The 17,764-nt window shown below is 36.5% G+C and overlaps 4 protein-coding genes across 7 annotated transcripts; all 4 read left to right on the forward strand.

The window, feature by feature from the left end:
* Positions 1-292: 292 nt before the first annotated feature.
* Positions 293-3,183, forward strand: LOC117630898 (actin). Of its 2 annotated transcripts, none has more exons than XM_034363743.1 (5): positions 293-456; positions 975-1,044; positions 1,175-1,568; positions 2,095-2,708; positions 2,797-3,183. In XM_034363743.1, exons 2-5 carry the CDS (start codon positions 985-987, stop codon positions 2,860-2,862), a joined length of 1,134 nt encoding a protein of 377 aa, XP_034219634.1. In that variant the 5' UTR covers positions 293-456; positions 975-984; the 3' UTR covers positions 2,863-3,183. The 2 variants fall into 2 exon arrangements, with proteins under 2 accessions (XP_034219634.1, XP_034219635.1); XM_034363744.1 differs by lacking the exon at positions 293-456 and adding an exon at positions 527-643.
* Positions 3,184-4,904: 1,721 nt separating this feature from the next.
* On the forward strand, positions 4,905-7,974 carry LOC117631448 (dol-P-Glc:Glc(2)Man(9)GlcNAc(2)-PP-Dol alpha-1,2-glucosyltransferase). 2 transcript variants are annotated; one of them, XM_034364602.1, is made up of 8 exons: positions 4,905-5,273; positions 5,395-5,483; positions 5,689-6,022; positions 6,173-6,446; positions 6,548-6,685; positions 6,794-6,995; positions 7,326-7,468; positions 7,557-7,974. In XM_034364602.1, exons 1-8 carry the CDS (start codon positions 5,184-5,186, stop codon positions 7,814-7,816), a joined length of 1,530 nt encoding a protein of 509 aa, XP_034220493.1. In that variant the 5' UTR covers positions 4,905-5,183; the 3' UTR covers positions 7,817-7,974. The 2 variants fall into 2 exon arrangements, with proteins under 2 accessions (XP_034220493.1, XP_034220495.1); XM_034364604.1 differs by lacking the exon at positions 4,905-5,273 and having other exon boundaries at positions 5,730-6,022.
* Positions 7,975-8,265: 291 nt separating this feature from the next.
* Positions 8,266-12,757, forward strand: LOC117629593 (pectin acetylesterase 5-like). Of its 2 annotated transcripts, XM_034362122.1 has the most exons (12): positions 8,266-8,632; positions 8,741-8,823; positions 8,945-9,074; positions 9,176-9,255; positions 9,359-9,448; positions 9,656-9,780; positions 10,221-10,281; positions 10,649-10,702; positions 10,819-10,896; positions 10,991-11,096; positions 11,740-11,885; positions 12,247-12,757. In XM_034362122.1, exons 1-12 carry the CDS (start codon positions 8,374-8,376, stop codon positions 12,358-12,360), a joined length of 1,326 nt encoding a protein of 441 aa, XP_034218013.1. In that variant the 5' UTR covers positions 8,266-8,373; the 3' UTR covers positions 12,361-12,757. The 2 variants fall into 2 exon arrangements, with proteins under 2 accessions (XP_034218013.1, XP_034218014.1); XM_034362123.1 differs by lacking the exon at positions 10,221-10,281 and having other exon boundaries at positions 9,656-9,736.
* Positions 12,758-16,020: 3,263 nt separating this feature from the next.
* On the forward strand, positions 16,021-17,430 carry LOC117630500 (cyclic nucleotide-gated ion channel 1-like). Its single transcript, XM_034363208.1, has 4 exons — positions 16,021-16,113; positions 16,220-16,553; positions 17,088-17,315; positions 17,419-17,430. The coding sequence occupies exons 1-4, from the start codon at positions 16,076-16,078 to the stop codon at positions 17,428-17,430; spliced, it is 612 nt and encodes a 203-aa protein (XP_034219099.1). The 5' UTR covers positions 16,021-16,075.
* The last annotated feature ends 334 nt before the right edge of the window (positions 17,431-17,764 follow it).

Here is a 17,764-nt window from a genome sequence, read left to right on the forward strand (position 1 = left end):
GATCATGACTGTATGTAATAGATAGATACACTAATATGAGTGAGAGCATATATATGGGTACTTCTGTAAAGATTAGGGGTAAAATAGTCACTTTAATCGGGACGAATAGAGGCCGGAGGACACCAACGGATTCGCTAAAGGACAACTGGATCCACTAAAGAGTAGAGGCCCAGATAAAAGTGACGCGTCGCGTGTACCGTAGATCCAGTACTCATGCAACGGACGAATGGTGGGGATTAGAGCGAGACCGAATTGCACTGCATTTAAGGCGCATTTCATTTCGGGCCGAGTTCCATTTTCATTTCATCCGCAATTTGGCATCCCATTTTTTTTGTTCGCTTGGTTTTTCGTGTCCGTTTTTGTTTTTGTTTCCATTTTGAACCAACACTCAGGCCCTCAAGGCGGGCAGCTCATCCGAACCTCAAAGGAAAACGAATATTCTAGGGTTTCACAAAGGTGAATCTCTCTCCATTTCGATCCTATTATAATCGCATAATGTGCTCAGAATTTCCATGGTTTTGTTAGATTTTGGGTGTTCTCTGTTCGGATTTAGTTGTGTGGTGGATGATTTTTGCTACATTTGGTTTGCATTGTAATATTTGATCGGACTGTGAGACTGTTGCTCGTTGTTTCAAAATTCAGTGTAATTTTTTTCGTTTTATTTATGGTAGATTTGTACCTTGATCTGTTTGTTTGCAGGCGATGATGGATTTGCATTGCTGATTATCTTTTTTTTTTTCTTTTACAGAATTTAAAAAAAATCCATTTTCTTGTTTATGTCCTTTTTCTTTTTGATTTCTCTTTGGGAATTCAATTTTTCTTGTATGGGCACCAATGCTGATCGATGTTGATTAATGTGCATGAGACAAGTGATCATTCCATTGATATGTGATGTATGATTGTTTAAACCTGTGCAACTTGGCTAATTTTTATTTTTTGGGTTGTTTCATACAATGCTGGTTATTTGCTTGCAGGAAATAGAAGATGGCGGACGCCGAGGACATTCAGCCTCTTGTCTGTGATAATGGGACAGGAATGGTGAAGGTATGCAAAACAGAATTCAGTCACTGTCTATGGCGATGTGTGATAATCTATCTTTCTGAATGTTTTAGCCGGTATAGCTCTTAGATGCTAAAAAGTGGACTTAGTCTGATAAAAAAATGTTGTTGTGTAGGCTGGATTTGCTGGAGATGATGCTCCAAGAGCTGTTTTTCCTAGCATTGTTGGCCGCCCGCGTCACACTGGTGTTATGGTTGGCATGGGCCAGAAAGATGCGTATGTTGGGGATGAGGCTCAGTCCAAGCGTGGTATCTTAACTCTGAAATACCCCATTGAGCATGGAATTGTGAGTAACTGGGATGACATGGAGAAGATTTGGCATCATACCTTCTACAATGAACTTCGTGTTGCTCCTGAAGAGCACCCAATTCTCCTCACTGAAGCACCTCTCAACCCTAAGGCAAACCGTGAGAAAATGACCCAGATCATGTTTGAGACCTTCAATGCTCCAGCTATGTATGTAGCCATCCAGGCTGTTCTTTCTCTCTATGCCAGCGGTCGTACTACTGGTAAGCTATTCAATCAGCTTATATAGTGACCACTTTTCCTTTCCATTAAAAGAATTTTCGTAACTGAATTAAGACTAGAAATTTAGAACTACACTTGTAATAGCTGGGGACCAACTATCACAGGCACCGTTTCTGGTTGAGATGGTTATTGAAATTGTTATCCTTGGCATAAATTGGGTTGACAAACAAGCATTGTGAAGGTTCAGCCTAAAATTCTCAAAAAGGTTTGGTGGCAGGTAAAACATCCCACTGAATGGGGTCACCAGTAGATAAGATAGGCATGTGCAGTTTATTTGGAAGATATTATAAATGATTTTGGAAACTCAGGATAAAATTATCTATGAGAATGATTTTGGGTAAAAAGTCACTTTGGATTTGCTTCGATCAGCAAGTAAATTACCACAGGTGAAATTATGAATGACGTAGGTTTGACATTTTGAATAAAATTCTAACTTGCTAATGCTGAAGCTATATCTATGATGATTTTTAAACAAGGATTCATGTTTTCATATGTGCTTGTGTGCAGGTATTGTTCTTGACTCTGGAGATGGTGTCAGCCACACAGTCCCCATTTATGAGGGGTATGCTCTTCCACACGCCATCTTGCGGCTTGACCTTGCAGGTCGTGACCTGACTGATGCCCTGATGAAAATCTTGACCGAGCGTGGCTATTCATTCACCACCACAGCCGAACGGGAAATTGTGAGGGACATGAAGGAAAAGTTGTCTTACATTGCTCTTGACTATGAACAAGAATTGGAAACTGCTAAAACCAGCTCTTCTGTTGAGAAGAGCTATGAGCTACCTGATGGTCAGGTGATCACCATCGGGGCTGAGCGTTTCCGATGCCCAGAGGTCCTCTTCCAGCCATCCATGATTGGAATGGAGGCTGCTGGTATTCACGAGACCACGTACAATTCCATAATGAAATGCGATGTTGATATTAGGAAGGATTTGTACGGGAACATCGTTCTTAGTGGTGGTTCCACCATGTTCCCTGGAATTGCTGATAGAATGAGCAAGGAAATTACTGCATTAGCACCCAGCAGCATGAAGATCAAGGTTGTTGCCCCACCAGAAAGAAAGTACAGCGTCTGGATTGGAGGCTCCATCCTAGCTTCCCTCAGTACCTTCCAGCAGGTTGGTTTCGTAATATACATACTTAGTTTCCTTGTAAAACTGCCCCTAAAGAGATTGTTGTTAATAATCCGATTTCATTTGAGTGCAGATGTGGATTGCCAAAGCCGAGTATGATGAATCTGGCCCGTCAATTGTGCACAGGAAATGCTTCTGATTACAATCAAGGATAGGCAGACTCAAGTATCACTATTTGGAAAGAAAATGCTACTTGCATTGTTGTTATCTGGTTTTGTTGTCCAATTTTTATTTGCTTTCTATTATTTTACTGGCCGGAACTATAACGTTGTAGGTTTATCGCTGGATAATTTGTAATTCTTCCTAAGATGTTTTTTATATTCTCAGTGGTCATTGACTAATCCCTCTGCAAGCCTCGTGGTAGCATGTTTAATCTGTTCCGTGAAACTTTTTGTTCTGTAATTTTCTTTTTCGGTTACTTATATGCTTTGGCATTTGAATCAATGGGTGGCTTCTTTGACATGAAATTGTGCAGTTTAATATCTAAAAAAAAGGCAAAAATGATATGATTATGCCAAATTTGGACTATCAAGTCTCAACCCTAAATATGTACATTTATTTTCATCATTTTTGTATATTGATATCAACAATATTTTCGTAGTGTTTTTTTTTTAATTCGAAAGCAACTTTTCGTTGCCATATTTCTAAAAACTAAAATGCAATCCAATAATAATATACTGAAAATACAAAATTCATTTCCCAATTGCATTTTAGTATTTGTTACAAGCGTTGCTACACAAAACGGGATATCTAAAAATTTATCAAATAATGTAACAGTATGTGATTTATTCACTTATTTCTAATAAGAAAAGCAAATAAACCAAAATGGGATATCTATAGATTTTCATTACAACCAACAAAAAAAAAGAAGAGTGATGCTAAACGAACCCTAAAATTAACTAAGTACACCCTATGATCTAAGTACACCCTAATATTTAAAATAAAATATAAAATTAACTAAGTACACCCGATTTAACTACCAAAAATACCCATAATACACCCTAATACACTCTATCTCGCCAAAAAAAAAAAAAAACCAACAACATTCATCGATCTCCCTATGATCCCCTTTTCTCCATACTTTGATTCTCAAAAATTTTAACTGTAAAATCTGGACAATATTGTTCTTTTTGATATATCCTAAATCTAACTAATGATACAAAAACGTTCAACATAATTCTTTGATTTCATTCCTCTTGATGCTAAAACGTTCAAATTATGATTTTGCCTGCGAAAACTTCAAAGTCTTCTTTAGTTCTTTAATGTTTGAGTCTTTAACTCCAAATGGTAGAGCAAATAAACAAAGACTCAAAGAAATAATTAATTAGGATTGCAGACAAGGACTTCACTGTAGCAGCCTTGTATTTATATATGCCTTCAATTTTCTTCGAAGAATGCTAGCCATTGATTGATGTGTGTCTCACAGCGAGTCCATCCGTCAATGGCTAACACAAACAAGCACTGCACTGTATTGAATTAGCCCTTGCATATTTCTTTTAATTCCTTCAAGTAAATTTATTCTTGGCAAAACGAAAATTTCAGCAACTGTATTACTGAAATACACTTTGCCTTGCAAACATAAGAGCAGTTTTTAATATGTCTTCATGTAAAATTGCATTTTCAAGATCTCATGTTCAGAGACTGTACATTCATCATGAAAATTTGTAGAGAGCTAAGAAGAAACAACTACATTGTGTGGTTTATTATAGCAATCAGTCAAGTCTTTGAATTTATTTATTTATTAAATTTTTTTTTTGAAACTGCTGCTCGGTATTAGCCAAAAGAAAACTGCTCTTTATTCTTCAAGTTTGGTATTTTGTATGTTTTATACTGAGCAGAAGAGTGATTGAAAGAAGAAGAGGTTCTAGTGAGCTTTGTTTTGAGAGATAAAAGAGTTCGGCTGTCCAAATGCTAAGATGGAGAAGAAGAGAAGTGTAGGGGAAAATATGCAGTGTCATATTTTAGATGGTTTTTAAAGAGTGTTGCTAAATGAATCCTAAAATTAATTGAGTATACCCTAAAAATATGTGGTGTTATGTTTCACAATTGAATATATTATTTTTAGTTATTTTATATTAGGATAAATTAATAATTCAATAAATACTTTAATAGTATGGTGTATTTAGTTAATTTTAGAATTCGTTTAGCAGTACTAAAAAAAACATGACCAAAAAAAAAAAAAAAAAAACCTTTTCTCTTCAAGAAAAAATAAGCCAAAAAATTTAGGGATTTTGCAGAGAGGGAAATTGGAATTGGACTATCAGGAGTCATAACCGGATTTGGAGGGACGATTCTCGCCTAACAAGATTTGGTTCAGACAATCAGCTAAAAGAAATTCGGAGCTCAAAATCCCTAGTCTCAGCTGAAACCTCAGCTCGTGATGTTGGCGCTCAATTTCCATTGCCGAATCCGTAGAAGCAAACAGAGCCTTGGGATTTGACTCTGCAATTACAGAGAAAAATGGGTAGGATAGCTGTGGCAGCGATTGTGAGCTTGTGGGTAGTTCCCATTTCCATCCTTGTGAATCACATTGTTCCCGAGCCTTACATGGTAAGCCCAACCCACCAAAGACCGCAACTTTCATTGGTTCGATGTGACTGCTATCTATTTTAGATTCTTGGGTTTGTGTAAATTTTTGTTTTTGACAAGTTCATGCTCTTATGATCTGTAGGATGAGATTTTCCATGTGCCTCAGGCTCAACAGTACTGCAAAGGCAATTTCAGGAGCTGGGATCCCATGATTACCACTCCTCCTGGCCTGTATGTTCTCTAGGAATTCTTAATTCTACTTTTGTTGTTACTTTGTATTGAATTTTGTATGCAACCAGCTGATTTCTTTTTGGGAAGTAAAGGGTCGGTCTTACTTTTAGCAAATTTGTTGGTTTTGCTATGTTTTGATGGAGAAACTTAAGGATCATGTTGTATTAGCAAAGAACTTAGTATATGCTTTTTAAAACTTTTGCAGGTACTATCTTTCACTAGCCCATGTTGCTTATTTGTTTCCAGGCATGTCCTTCATAAAAGCAGCCACATCATTTTCTGAAGTCTGCTCCACATCGATTCTTCGCTCCTTCAATGGTGTTTTGGCGTTACTTTGCAGTGTTCTAGTATATGAGATAATCACCCACTTGAGACCAGCTCTTGATGAAAGAAAAGCAACACTTTATGCAGTGGTCCTGGCCCTGTATCCTCTCCATTGGTTCTTCACTTTTCTCTATTATACAGATGTTGCATCACTTGGTGCAGTGCTTGCTATGTATCTTGCGTGTTTGAAGAAGAAGTACTGGTTTAGTGCATTGGTAAAGGCTCAAGTCTCTTCCATAAGTCATTTTATAATTTTTGAACATAAGGATGTTGATTCTGATGCAAATACACACTTGTACAGACATATGTTATACCTATATGTTTGTCCTTTCAAGTGGTAACTTAGTTTGATGTTGTTAATGCAGCTTGGCGTCTTGGCAGTTGTTATTCGGCAAACAAATATTGTATGGATGCTTTTTGTTTGCTGCTGCGAGGTTATAAATATTACTTTGGGTGGTCAAAGAGATAAAATAGATGTAGACGACACTGACTTCTCAATTAGGAAAAATGTTGAACTAACTCCTGCAAACAGTATTACATTAGGCTCAAACCTGAGAAAGCGGAAGCTTAGAAGTTCAGTGGATAACGGAATACATTTAATGTCAACTAGAAGTTTTTCTTCTCAAAAGTTAACGTCAGGTTTGTCTTCACATAGCTTTCCAAGTTGATTGGTCATGTCCTGTGGGGGATATTGTTTGTTTATAAGGCTTATAACAGATCTTGGTGGCATTGTTTTGCAGGTTTTCTTGATGAAATTAAGGCCATCTTTCTAAGATTATGGCAAATGAAGTTGGAAGCTTTGGTTTCTTTTAGCCCTTTTATTCTAGTATTAGCAGCCTTTATTGCTTTTATTTGTTGGAATGGGAGTGTAGTTCTAGGTATGACTCATCGTTTTCTTTTCTTGTTTTTTCTTTTTGCTTTCACATGTTGTGGCATATAAAGTGGCCTTTATTACTGTTGTCTCTTACTGTGTCCAAATGTTGTAGGTGCGAAAGAAGCTCATGCGGTTTCTCCACATTTTGCACAGATCATGTATTTTGGTCTTTTTTCTGCTCCTATGGCTCCTATGCACTGTAGTTTCAGTCAAGCTGTAGATTTATCCCGGTCAATGTGGAGGAATAAGTTTCTTACTTTGTTTCAACTGTCTTTAGCACTGGGTGCTGGGTTCATCTCTATTCATTTTTTCAGGTTAGCCCTATTTAACTTTTTTAGCTTAATGTTTTTAGAAGAATAGTTGCACTGAATTTGTTGAAGAGGAATTTTTTTTCACAGATTTTGTTACTACTAGCCATTCTTTGGCCTGCTGGCATGCCCTCATATGGACTTCTTAAATAATGTTTGAGAAAGCAATTTTCGTCTGTTTCTTTTCTGGCTTTTTTCGGCTATGAAATTGTACATTTTCTCCAATTTCAGGAATGATGAACGTTTCCTTTGCTGTTTTCACATCCAGTGCATTATGAATAATCATTTAAAAGTTTTATGTCACAATTTTATAACGTAGTTCGTCGACTCTTGCAGCATAGCCCATCCCTATCTTCTCGCTGATAATCGGCATTATCCCTTTTATCTTTGGCGGAAGGTCATCAAAGCTCACTGGTCAATGAAGCACCTACTAATCCCACTATATGTTTATTCATGGCTTTCCATCATCACTGGATTGGGTTGGTAAACAGATCTCTTAGCCATTATATCTGATCAAGCTTCCTTATCTCTCGTCACTAAATAGTTGTTTTTATTTCACCATGGCAGTGAAGTTTCAGAGGAAGATCTGGGTGCTGGCATTTTTCTTGGCAACTGCTGCAGTTTTGGTTCCAGCGCCACTAATCGAGTTCAGATATTATACCATTCCCTTCTTTTTCTTGATGCTACATTCGCATACCGACGATTATCGAAGTTTGCTCTTCACGGGATTTCTGTATATAACCATCAACGTATTCACCATGATGATGTTCTTGTATCGTCCATTCCATTGGTCCCATGAGCCAGGGACCCAGAGGTTTATATGGTAGCTTGATTCACAAGAGATGCTAAAAGCTTCTCCAACAATTAGCTGTATGAATTTTTGTTTTCTTGGTGTTCATTGTAATGAATATTTGTTTTAGCTTTGTACAAGTTGAATTCATTGATAAAGAAATGAGATGAAATGATAAAGTTTTGGTTTTCTTTACCTGCATGAATTTCTGAATCTTATTTTATCATCGTGCCATCTTTAATTAATCTGAAAAATCTGGGTTTTATGCTCAATGGTTTTAAATGTTCCAAAACCCAATTTGATAGTAAATTTGAAATTGATTTTCGATTCAAGGGGCTTGTACTTGCACTCGAGGTGTTAGGTTTGATTCAAGGGGCTTTGGTCCTTGTGTGAAAAAAAAAAAAAAAAAATTTCGATTGAAAATGAGGGTGTTATGTGTTTGGTTGGCGGTGGTCAACAGTGATCCTCCGTAGTTTACGAGGCACACGAGTTGCAAGGTCACAAGTTATGAGCCATGGAAGTCGGAGGTTGCTTGAATTACAAGCCATGGACTCGGCTCTGTCTCGCACCTCGAACCTCAAACACTCATGAACCATGGCGGTGGAGAATTTGGCTTCAAATTCAATGGCGAATATTTCTTGGCTTCACGGCCTTCTATGGTGGAGAAACTGGGGCAAAAGAGAATGGGCAATATCAGCCATCGGATTTGCGGTCTTTGTCTTCGCTCTCGCTTTCGTCTCCTACTCTTGGAACTCTGATCCAGACTCCAACCTCAGCTCCTCATTCCATCGAATCACCGCCACCGATTTGGTCGACTTGACCTTGTTGCACAACGCCACACGTACAGGCGCAGGTACTCAATCTTAACCCTGCTAGCCAAATTTCAAAATTTCTTGTGTCTTCAGCTTCTAATTCAATTCTCTTCTTGTTTAAATTTAAATTTATGGTTTGCGGTTTGCAGTTTGCTTAGATGGGAGTTTGCCTGGCTACCATTATCAAAAGGGCTTTGGTTCTGGCGCCAATAGTTGGGTGCTTTACATTGAGGTCCTCATAACTCAAATCTTATGCTTTTCTTTTTCTTTCATTCCATTTACTTTTTCTATTAGAGATGTTGATTAAGAAAGCAAAAATGGGTAATGGGTTTGAGTTGAAAATTGAAATGCAGGGTGGAGGTTGGTGCAATACAATAGAATCGTGTTTTTGGCGTAGAGAGATCCATTTAGGGTCTTCCAAACATATGGGACATCGAGTTCACTTTACTGGGATTTTAAGCCCTCACCAAGCACAAAATCCTGGTACTTCAATTTGACTCGCCTGCTTTGTTGTTACGCTTAAGTTTGTAGCTTTTAACCAGCTAATTGATGTGATTCAATTCCATTTTTGGAGCATGCTCTAGAATTCTTTAACTGGAACAGAGTCAAAGTGCAGTATTGTGATGGTGCATCTTTAGCCGGCCACCCGGATAATGAGTTGAGGGTAAGTTTTTATTTGGATATTTTAACCAGTTGTAATTTTAATAATGGAAGTTTTTGTTTTTGTTTTTCGAGTAATTAACATTGTGTGTTCTTCAATGGCATAGAATGGAACACGTCTTTTCTTTAGGGGCCAGCTCATCTGGGAAGCACTTATGGATAAGTTCTTCTCACTTGGCCTGTCGAAGGCGAAACAGGTATCTCTGTGGTTACTTGGATTAAGCTCTAATTGTTCTGTACATGTACAGTACATGGTTAGATGATTACCATTATCACTCTAATTCGGAGAGCTAATTTCATGGATGTTTTAATGACATAATTTGTTGATTCTCACTCCCATAAATTCACTTTCCTGTCCAAAATAGGTCTGTTTCTGCTAATATGTATGAGTGACAATCTTACAGGCCCTTCTTGCGGGATGCTCTGCTGGTGGATTGGCGGCTCTTATACGTTGTGATGAATTTCGTGGTCTTCTGCCTAAGAATGTAACTGTCAAATGTCTTGCTGATGCAGGTTTTTTTCTTGATGAGTATGTTTTATGTGTACCTGTGCGTTCTGCACCAACATCTTTTAGCTAATCTGTTCAGTATGAAGTCTTTCTAGAATCATGTTTTCTTATGTGAACTCTTCTTAGGATCATACTTTCTTGCTTCACTTATATCTCCTAAATATAAAATTTCGTGCGATAACGTGCAGTTTCTTGATCCTACTATTTCTCGTTCATACATCAGGAATTGAAAGCCTATCATAATTAAACACCTACATACCAATCTATTTTGTAGAAACTTTGAAATTCTTCATATCAAACTACACCAGGAATGTTGAATTTCTTGCATGCTTTTACTAACTGCTTGTATGTGCATAATGCTTTATTATTATTATTTTCAATGCATCCTCTGTGCTCCGAATAGTGATCACACAGAGAAAATAAAGATTTTTTTTAGCTACTTTCTGTTTCCTGTATTTCAGGAAAGATGTTATCGAAAAACCCACCATGAGATATTTCTTTCACGATGTTTTCATCCTTCACGTAATGCTCTGATCTTTACTGATACTATCTTATGTAATCTTTAGCTAGGTGATACTTACCCTTGTTTTCTCTGTACAAATTTGATTACTAACAATGGTGATACTGGTGGGTTCTCGGGATCTCGGGTTTGACGGATGGTGTGAATATGGGGGGTGTACACACTAGTCAATATAAAATTGAATCTTTAATATGGTGCATCTGCTAATGCTTATTTTAGTATCTAACACTTCATACATGATACAGGGTTACATCCATTTTGATTTTATAACCATTATACAGTACTTTCATTGACACTAGGGTCTAGCTGAAAGCTACAGGGTTAACACAAGAGTCATTATTTATATCTCTTGCTTATTTTTCTGGTCAGGGTTTAAGAAAAAGTTTACACAAGGATTGTATTGCAAGAGAGGAACCAGCTGAGGTAGGTTTTCTTTAACTCTTACACAGTATCTCTATCAAATTTGAGATGTTTTTAATTCTTCTGCTCAGTTGTTGATTCATAACACAAAGCCCCTATTATCTGTTGTGATTTTTCAGTGTCTCTTTCCTAAAGAAATTATTAAAAACATTGCCACCCCAGTGTTCCTCCTCCACTCAGCTTATGATTTTTGGCAGGTAAGTTTCCTCAGAACCCAAGTTTCATTTGCACGTCACCAGAATTTGATTTCACATTCATTGTTTTTATTTTTCGTAATTGGATGATCATTAGATACAAAATATCTTGATACCTGAAGGATCAGATCCGTATCACTACTGGCAAAAGTGCAGACTGGACATTCATAATTGCAATGCTACCCAGGTTGAAATACTGAAAGGTAATTGGGTATGATTCTCATGACACAATATGTATTGCCTGACAGTTCAGTCAATGACTTACAGCTAAAATTGGCCTGAGTCTATGTAGCAAGGGATTATATGGCCCACTCTTCAAGGAATACTATCTCAATGGTCTCATAATTGTTAGCTAAAGTACATTGCTGATTGCCACCAGCCATTTGTAGACTTATGTGGACTATAAACCAGCATATTTCCATCCAGCCCGCAAGATGTAATCAGCAGGAAGTTTATGGTCTTATTATGTTAAATTTAAACTAGAATTCTTAGGGTCGCTGAACCAGAGAAAATTTTGGTGAAGATAACCCGGTTATAGAGTATTTGGACCATAAACCAGCATTTTATACAGCTTCCAGTTGCATTCAGGGGGCACTACTGGGGTCCTCTTTTTAGGTTTCTTTTTAGCAAGGGAATATCTAGGGGAACTGGTTGGTATTCCCAAACCCATGTAACACACATGTTTTTTGCGCATACAATGGTCCACCATTGGTTCATCTTATGTGTACTTGTATTAACTGGTTTGAGACCTCGTCATTTGGAAAATAAGATTTATGCATTGGACCCTAAGTTTACTTGTAAACATAATATTGTGGCAAATTACCTTGGCAACTTTTTTTCGTACAGGTTACCGCCGATCTCTTTTGAAGGCACTAAAAGAATTCCAGAAAAATAAGGAAGGAGGAATGTTTATAAGTTCATGCTTTATTCATTGCCAGGCATGGATGACTGAGACATGGCATGCTCCTACTTCTCCACGAATAAACAATAAGGTGAGGAGTTTCTTATCATCGTATTTGAATGCTGAGATAAGATAAGGCTTTCTTGTTAACTAGAATATTATTTCAGAAAGTATTTCATCCCTGCAGTACGTTTCTATGTGATTTCTAGAGGGAGAGAGCCTCAGTCATCTCTCTCCCCTCTCCCCAACCTCTGCCCCCTACGTGGGCGTCCTTGTGCTAAATCATGTTATACAATCTATGTGTTTGTCATGTGATTTTACCTACTAAAGCTGAAGTGCCGTAAGACCAGCATCATGGCATCAAATGTGTTTAATTAATTTATTTATCGGGTTTCTGTCATTTTCGTAACTAAACTCGATATCTAACTGTTTGTTTTTGTTGTTACTGATAGACAATTGCAGAGTCCGTTGGCGATTGGTACTTTAATCGAAATGCATCAAAGAAAATTGACTGCCCGTTTCTATGCAATCCTACCTGCTATCATGTAAATTTCACACACGGTTGATTGAACTCAAGAACACAAGTTTTTAGTGGGTTATTCCCAACTGTAGATCCTTACTTCCTCAGTATCCCCTGGTGGAAATACTCTCCTCCTTGTTCAGTGCATGATCCTATTTTTGTAGATACCGAGAATGAAGGTGTTTTCAGAAGAAAACAGTTTATATTGTTGTCACTTCTTTACATATAGGAGATAGTCATTGTTAAATTTTGTATATTACATTGCAGAGTACAAATTAACCAAATGAAAGGCCTTTGCTTGCAATGTAGCGATCATTTTGAAACAGCTCAATGCTCAAGGATGTGTATGTATGCTAATTTCTATGATTATCTTCTGTACACCTTACTTAACAGAAACAAATTGTAAATACTGCATCTCCTAATTATAAACCCAATTTAGTGCTTGAAACTTGTAAATCATGAGATAATTGTAGATACGTGATTTCTAGATCTCTGCTCTCACCACTCTACAAATCTCATGTCACTTGAGTTGAGGCTTATGAGCCATATATTTTCGATCACAGTATATCATACATGTTACATGTACATGGTTGTAGATACCAAGCCATAACATTTTCGTCTATAAAAATAATGCTAACTTGTGAAACATGAAGCATGCAATGATTTCCATGCTGCCAGGGTTTAGCAAAAAGTTTGCACAAGGATTGTGCTACGAGAAAGGAACCCTCTAAGGTAGGTGCTCTTTTCCTATTATGTATAGGGTACCACTGAGCAAATTTGATAGGTTTCTTCTTATTTCCTATTGTTTGTTGTGAACTTTTAACACCCCAGTGTTCCTAGTCAACCCCCACTACGATTTTTGGCAGGTAATTTTCCTCAGAGCTTCATTTGCTTAATTGATTTCACCTTCCTTTTCTCATTTCCTAATTGTTAGGCACAACATATTTTGATACCTGAATCATCAGATCCACATGGCTATTGGAAAAGGTGCAAATTGAACATTTTCAATTGCAATCCTAGCCAGGTTGAAATGCTACAAGGTAATTGGATATGCGTCTTGTGACCCAATATGTATTGCCTGACTGACAGTCTAGGAAAATCACATACACCTAATGCTAGTTTGAGTCTATATATATTTTTAAGACCATAAACCAGCGTTTTTGCAGCCTGCAAGTTGTGATCAGCAGGAAGTTTGGGTCTTCTCATTATGTCACTTTAAAACTACTCTATAAAATTCTTACACTTAAAATAGGATTCTTAAGGAAATTGTTCTATGAAACATCTCACTGGAACAATCTGGTCATAGATTTTGTGGACCATTACAGTTGCAAGTTGGAAACAGTGGGCATTGCTAGTGCAATCTTTTAGCAAGGAAATATCTTGTGGGGCTTACTGGCATTTCCGAACCCATGTAGCGCGCACATGCATTTTCGACAGACAAAAATTATATCATCTTTTCATCTTACATGTACTTTTAGCTTCACTAGCTTGAGGCTTCTTGGGAAATGAAAAACAGGATTCAATGTATTGGTCCCTGTAATTGACTGTATAACAAATTGTAATTATAAAAAGAATATTGCGGCAATTAACTTACCAACTTATTTCATACAGGTTTCTGAGGTTCGATGTTGAAGGCGCTGAATGAATTCCGAAAAAATAAGGAGGGAGGAATGTTTATAAGTTCATGTTTTATTCATTGCCAGACATGGATAATTGAGACATGGCATTCACCCAATGCTCCGCGAATAAACAATAAGGTGAGGAAAGTTTCATGATCTTATTTGAATGTGGAGAGACCCTCAGTGATCTCTAAATCCCTCTCCCTCCCACTGTGGGTAGTGTTCAGTGTTTAGCTCTGTTCATAAGCTTAATGCTCATGTTTCATACTTGCATATGATTACGATAGACATATCGGAGTTCTATTCAGCGACTTTAGCGCCAGCGTTGAAACTCTTCAATGCACTCAAAAAATTGGATGTTTAGGGAAGCAATATTTTATTTCATCCTGTAAGATAAATCATGTTTACATCTGTCTGTCATGTAATGTTGCTGTTCATGTATTTTAGGCGTTCAAGGTAGCAACTGAAAGCCTAAGACTGTTATCCGACTAATTTGAACTTTGATAGAAAATTGCAGAGTCTGTTGGGGATTGGTATATTAGTCGGAATGTCGTAAATCAAATTGACTGCCCATTTCCATGCAATCCCACTATCATATGAATTTAACTGTTTTCTCAGGAGGCTGATTGAACCCAAGAAGGCCTCCAACTTTTTAGTGGGTTATTCATTGTAGATTTTGAGAACGAAATGGGGAACGGCATTGTAACAAATTGGAAAGATCCGGGTATTTAATTATAAAAATTGAGAGGATAGGAGCAAACATGAAACCACATGATACCAAACTGGAATTGCCCTATATTATATAACATGATCACTTCTATACCTAGAGGAGAAACACTATTAACCAGATGAAGGGTCTCTTCCCTTCAATGTAGGGATGGATTTTTATTTATTTTCGGGTTAATACTGTACTTTTTTAATTGTATGATTTTTTTTTCCTTTTTATTTATTTTGTCTTAGTTTTTTGTTTTTATATTTCATTGGGGGTTGGATGCAAAAGGTTTAATTCTTTTAAGATATTGACATTACAAATCAGCTGTCCCCAATGGAGCCTAATGGGTATGTTTACAAAGATAAAAAAATTGTAGAAATGAAAGAATGAATGGCAAAATCAGCCAACCCTTGTGTGAATGTATTTTTCCACTTGCAGTTTTTAAATTTCTTTGAGATATTTAGTAATATACCAATTTTTAACACTAAAACTATAAATAAATTCTACATCATTTAATTTTTATAAATATACCCAATAAATGATAGTTTGACCTATTAAATTTAATTTTAATTATAAAATTATTTTGATGCCCTATAGCATGTGGCTTGCATAATAAACTTTTAAGATTTTGATTTTTCTTCTCTTGGATACTTTTCATACAAAAAGCCAATAGATATGTGACTCCAAAATACTATTCTGGGGAAGCAATTCGCTGTTTTCCATCAATTTCCTTCCAGTACGGCTTCAAGTAACACACAAGGCAAGATATGTGACTCCAAAGACTTTCAAGTCTTCGTATGAAAAGTCAGATGTCCGGACGTTGACTTCTTCTTTTTTGCTTTTCCAAATTTTTGGGTCTGCAAAAGACTTACTTTGAAGTCTTTGCGTGGCCATTGATATTTAGCTTACTAGTGGGCAAACGTTCATTTTCTTTTTGTCCTTCATTTTTTTCCCACAAATTGTCTCCTTTTATAAATCGTTAAACGAACAGGGAAGAAAATAAAGTATACACGTATATTTTAAGTAAATAAGTTTCATATGTGTTTGTATGCCTTTTGGTTTTATGAATAAACTCTTATTTTCAAAAAGCTTCATATAATGCCGACACACAATAATAACGTCCAAATTTTCGAATGAAAAAACAACTATATATATATATATATAAGCTAACGAAGTTCATTTTAATTTTTAAGATTGATTGACTTTATCTTTGTGTTAATATATCGCAAAACATGTGGTTTACGTAAACGCGCTTACACAACAAAATTATAATAACGTGGGTCCCCATACGCCCAACTATTGGAAGGACCAATTGATATATTGGGTGATTGCTCCATTTCAATGCTGTAGAAAGAAAGCTGCTCCAGCTCCAACTCCTTGTTGAGCAATAATCTCAGAGGATAGACAAGTATCCTAAACAAGCTTCAGTTATGGAGAGGTCAAATCAAGAGCCATCTGACTCTCAAAAGTAAGTTGTTTTAACTCTAAAATAATCAAATGCTATTGAGTATCTCTCTCTGTTTGTCTCGCAATGAACATTAATATATATATCTGCATGAATAATTATTGTTCAGGATGGCAAAAAAACAGATCGCAGAGATTGCATCTCGGAAACCTCCCGTGAAATGGGATACGGAATTGGTAATATTATTCTATATTTTATCTGTGTCTCTGGATCCTTTGTTATTCTACGGTCTTATCCTCAACGACGAGAGGAAGTGTGTCGTAGTGGACACAAAATTGGAAAAAATAGCTATTGTTTTGCGATCATTGGCAGATCTTTCCTACATATGGTCCATTATTCGTGATATTGGTGGGATTGCTGAAATTATTGTAGCGCTTATGACACGTCCAGCAGTTTTCCGGAGCATCTCAATGGCCATTTTAGCTGTTCTTCCTGTTCCGCAAGTAAGAAACCATTTCCTTATTATGTATAATTTAATAAGGCTTTCCTCTCCTCCTAATAATAATATCTATAAGTTGAGCTTGAGACCATTAATAAATTTGTTTTCCAGTAACCCTTAGATTAAAAAAAGAGGCTAGAAATGTGGCTGTGTGAGGGTGGAAGGATTTTTTCTTGTCGAATACATCAGTCTTTCCAAGAATTTACACTCCTGTACCAACATACCACTCCCCATCCTATTCCATTACAATTCCAGAGCAACCTTTGTCCAAAAAATAAAATAAAATAATCCACAGCAATACCGCAATGAAGCTGCTACCTTGCGCGGTAATTCAATGATTTTGGAATTTACGACTTTGTGGTTACCGAGAAGATGAAGAAATTGGGATATGAAATCATACTTTTATTTTTATTTTTTAATGACTTGGGCAACCTAGAAACTGAAGAACCGCTCAATTGATTGGCTTTGTTACTTCTGTTATAATTCTTTTTATTTTTTAATGACTTGGGCTCTCACATTGCGATCTACATGTGTGCAGATAGCAATTTTAGTTTTCTTTCCAACGCTGCGGGCCTCAAGAGCTTTGAACAGAATGAGGGTTATGAATTCACTTATTCTGTTGCAATTTGTGCCACGAATTTATCCCATCTACAAATACTGCAAAATACTTAACACGAAGAAACTCGACAATTATATTTCTGACCTAGAGCATAAAACATGGATTCCAGGATTTCTTAATTTCATCCTATACATCCTTGCTAGTCATGTAAGTTTTCATTTGATGTCAATTTAAAATTTGATTATCATCTTTAAATAAAATAATTTTTTTTCTTCATTATTGTCCGGATTAGATTGAATTTTGATTTTAGTTCTCTGATTAGATACATTTCTTTTAATATAGACGCGAATACAAAAGTGTAAGTACATTAATGTACCTATGAATATGAATTTAAATGTACTTATAATTTTGTACCCATATAAAATATAATATATATATATCTAATTAAATTACTAAAATCAAAATTCAAAGTTGAAGGGAAAATGAAATCTAAAGTGGACGGAGGGTTTCATTTCCCCCATTTTTCCATGAGCAGTAAAATATTTTCCCTAGCATGAACATAACAAACATGGAAGAAAGAAAAAAATGATTTTCATTCCCAAAACAATTTTCATGCGAACTAAACTCAATCTTAGTGCATATGCATATTTCTTTGA

Source organism: Prunus dulcis, chromosome 6 (genome assembly GCF_902201215.1).
Source record: "Prunus dulcis chromosome 6, ALMONDv2, whole genome shotgun sequence".
NCBI classification, from domain to species: Eukaryota; Viridiplantae; Streptophyta; class Magnoliopsida; order Rosales; family Rosaceae; genus Prunus; species Prunus dulcis.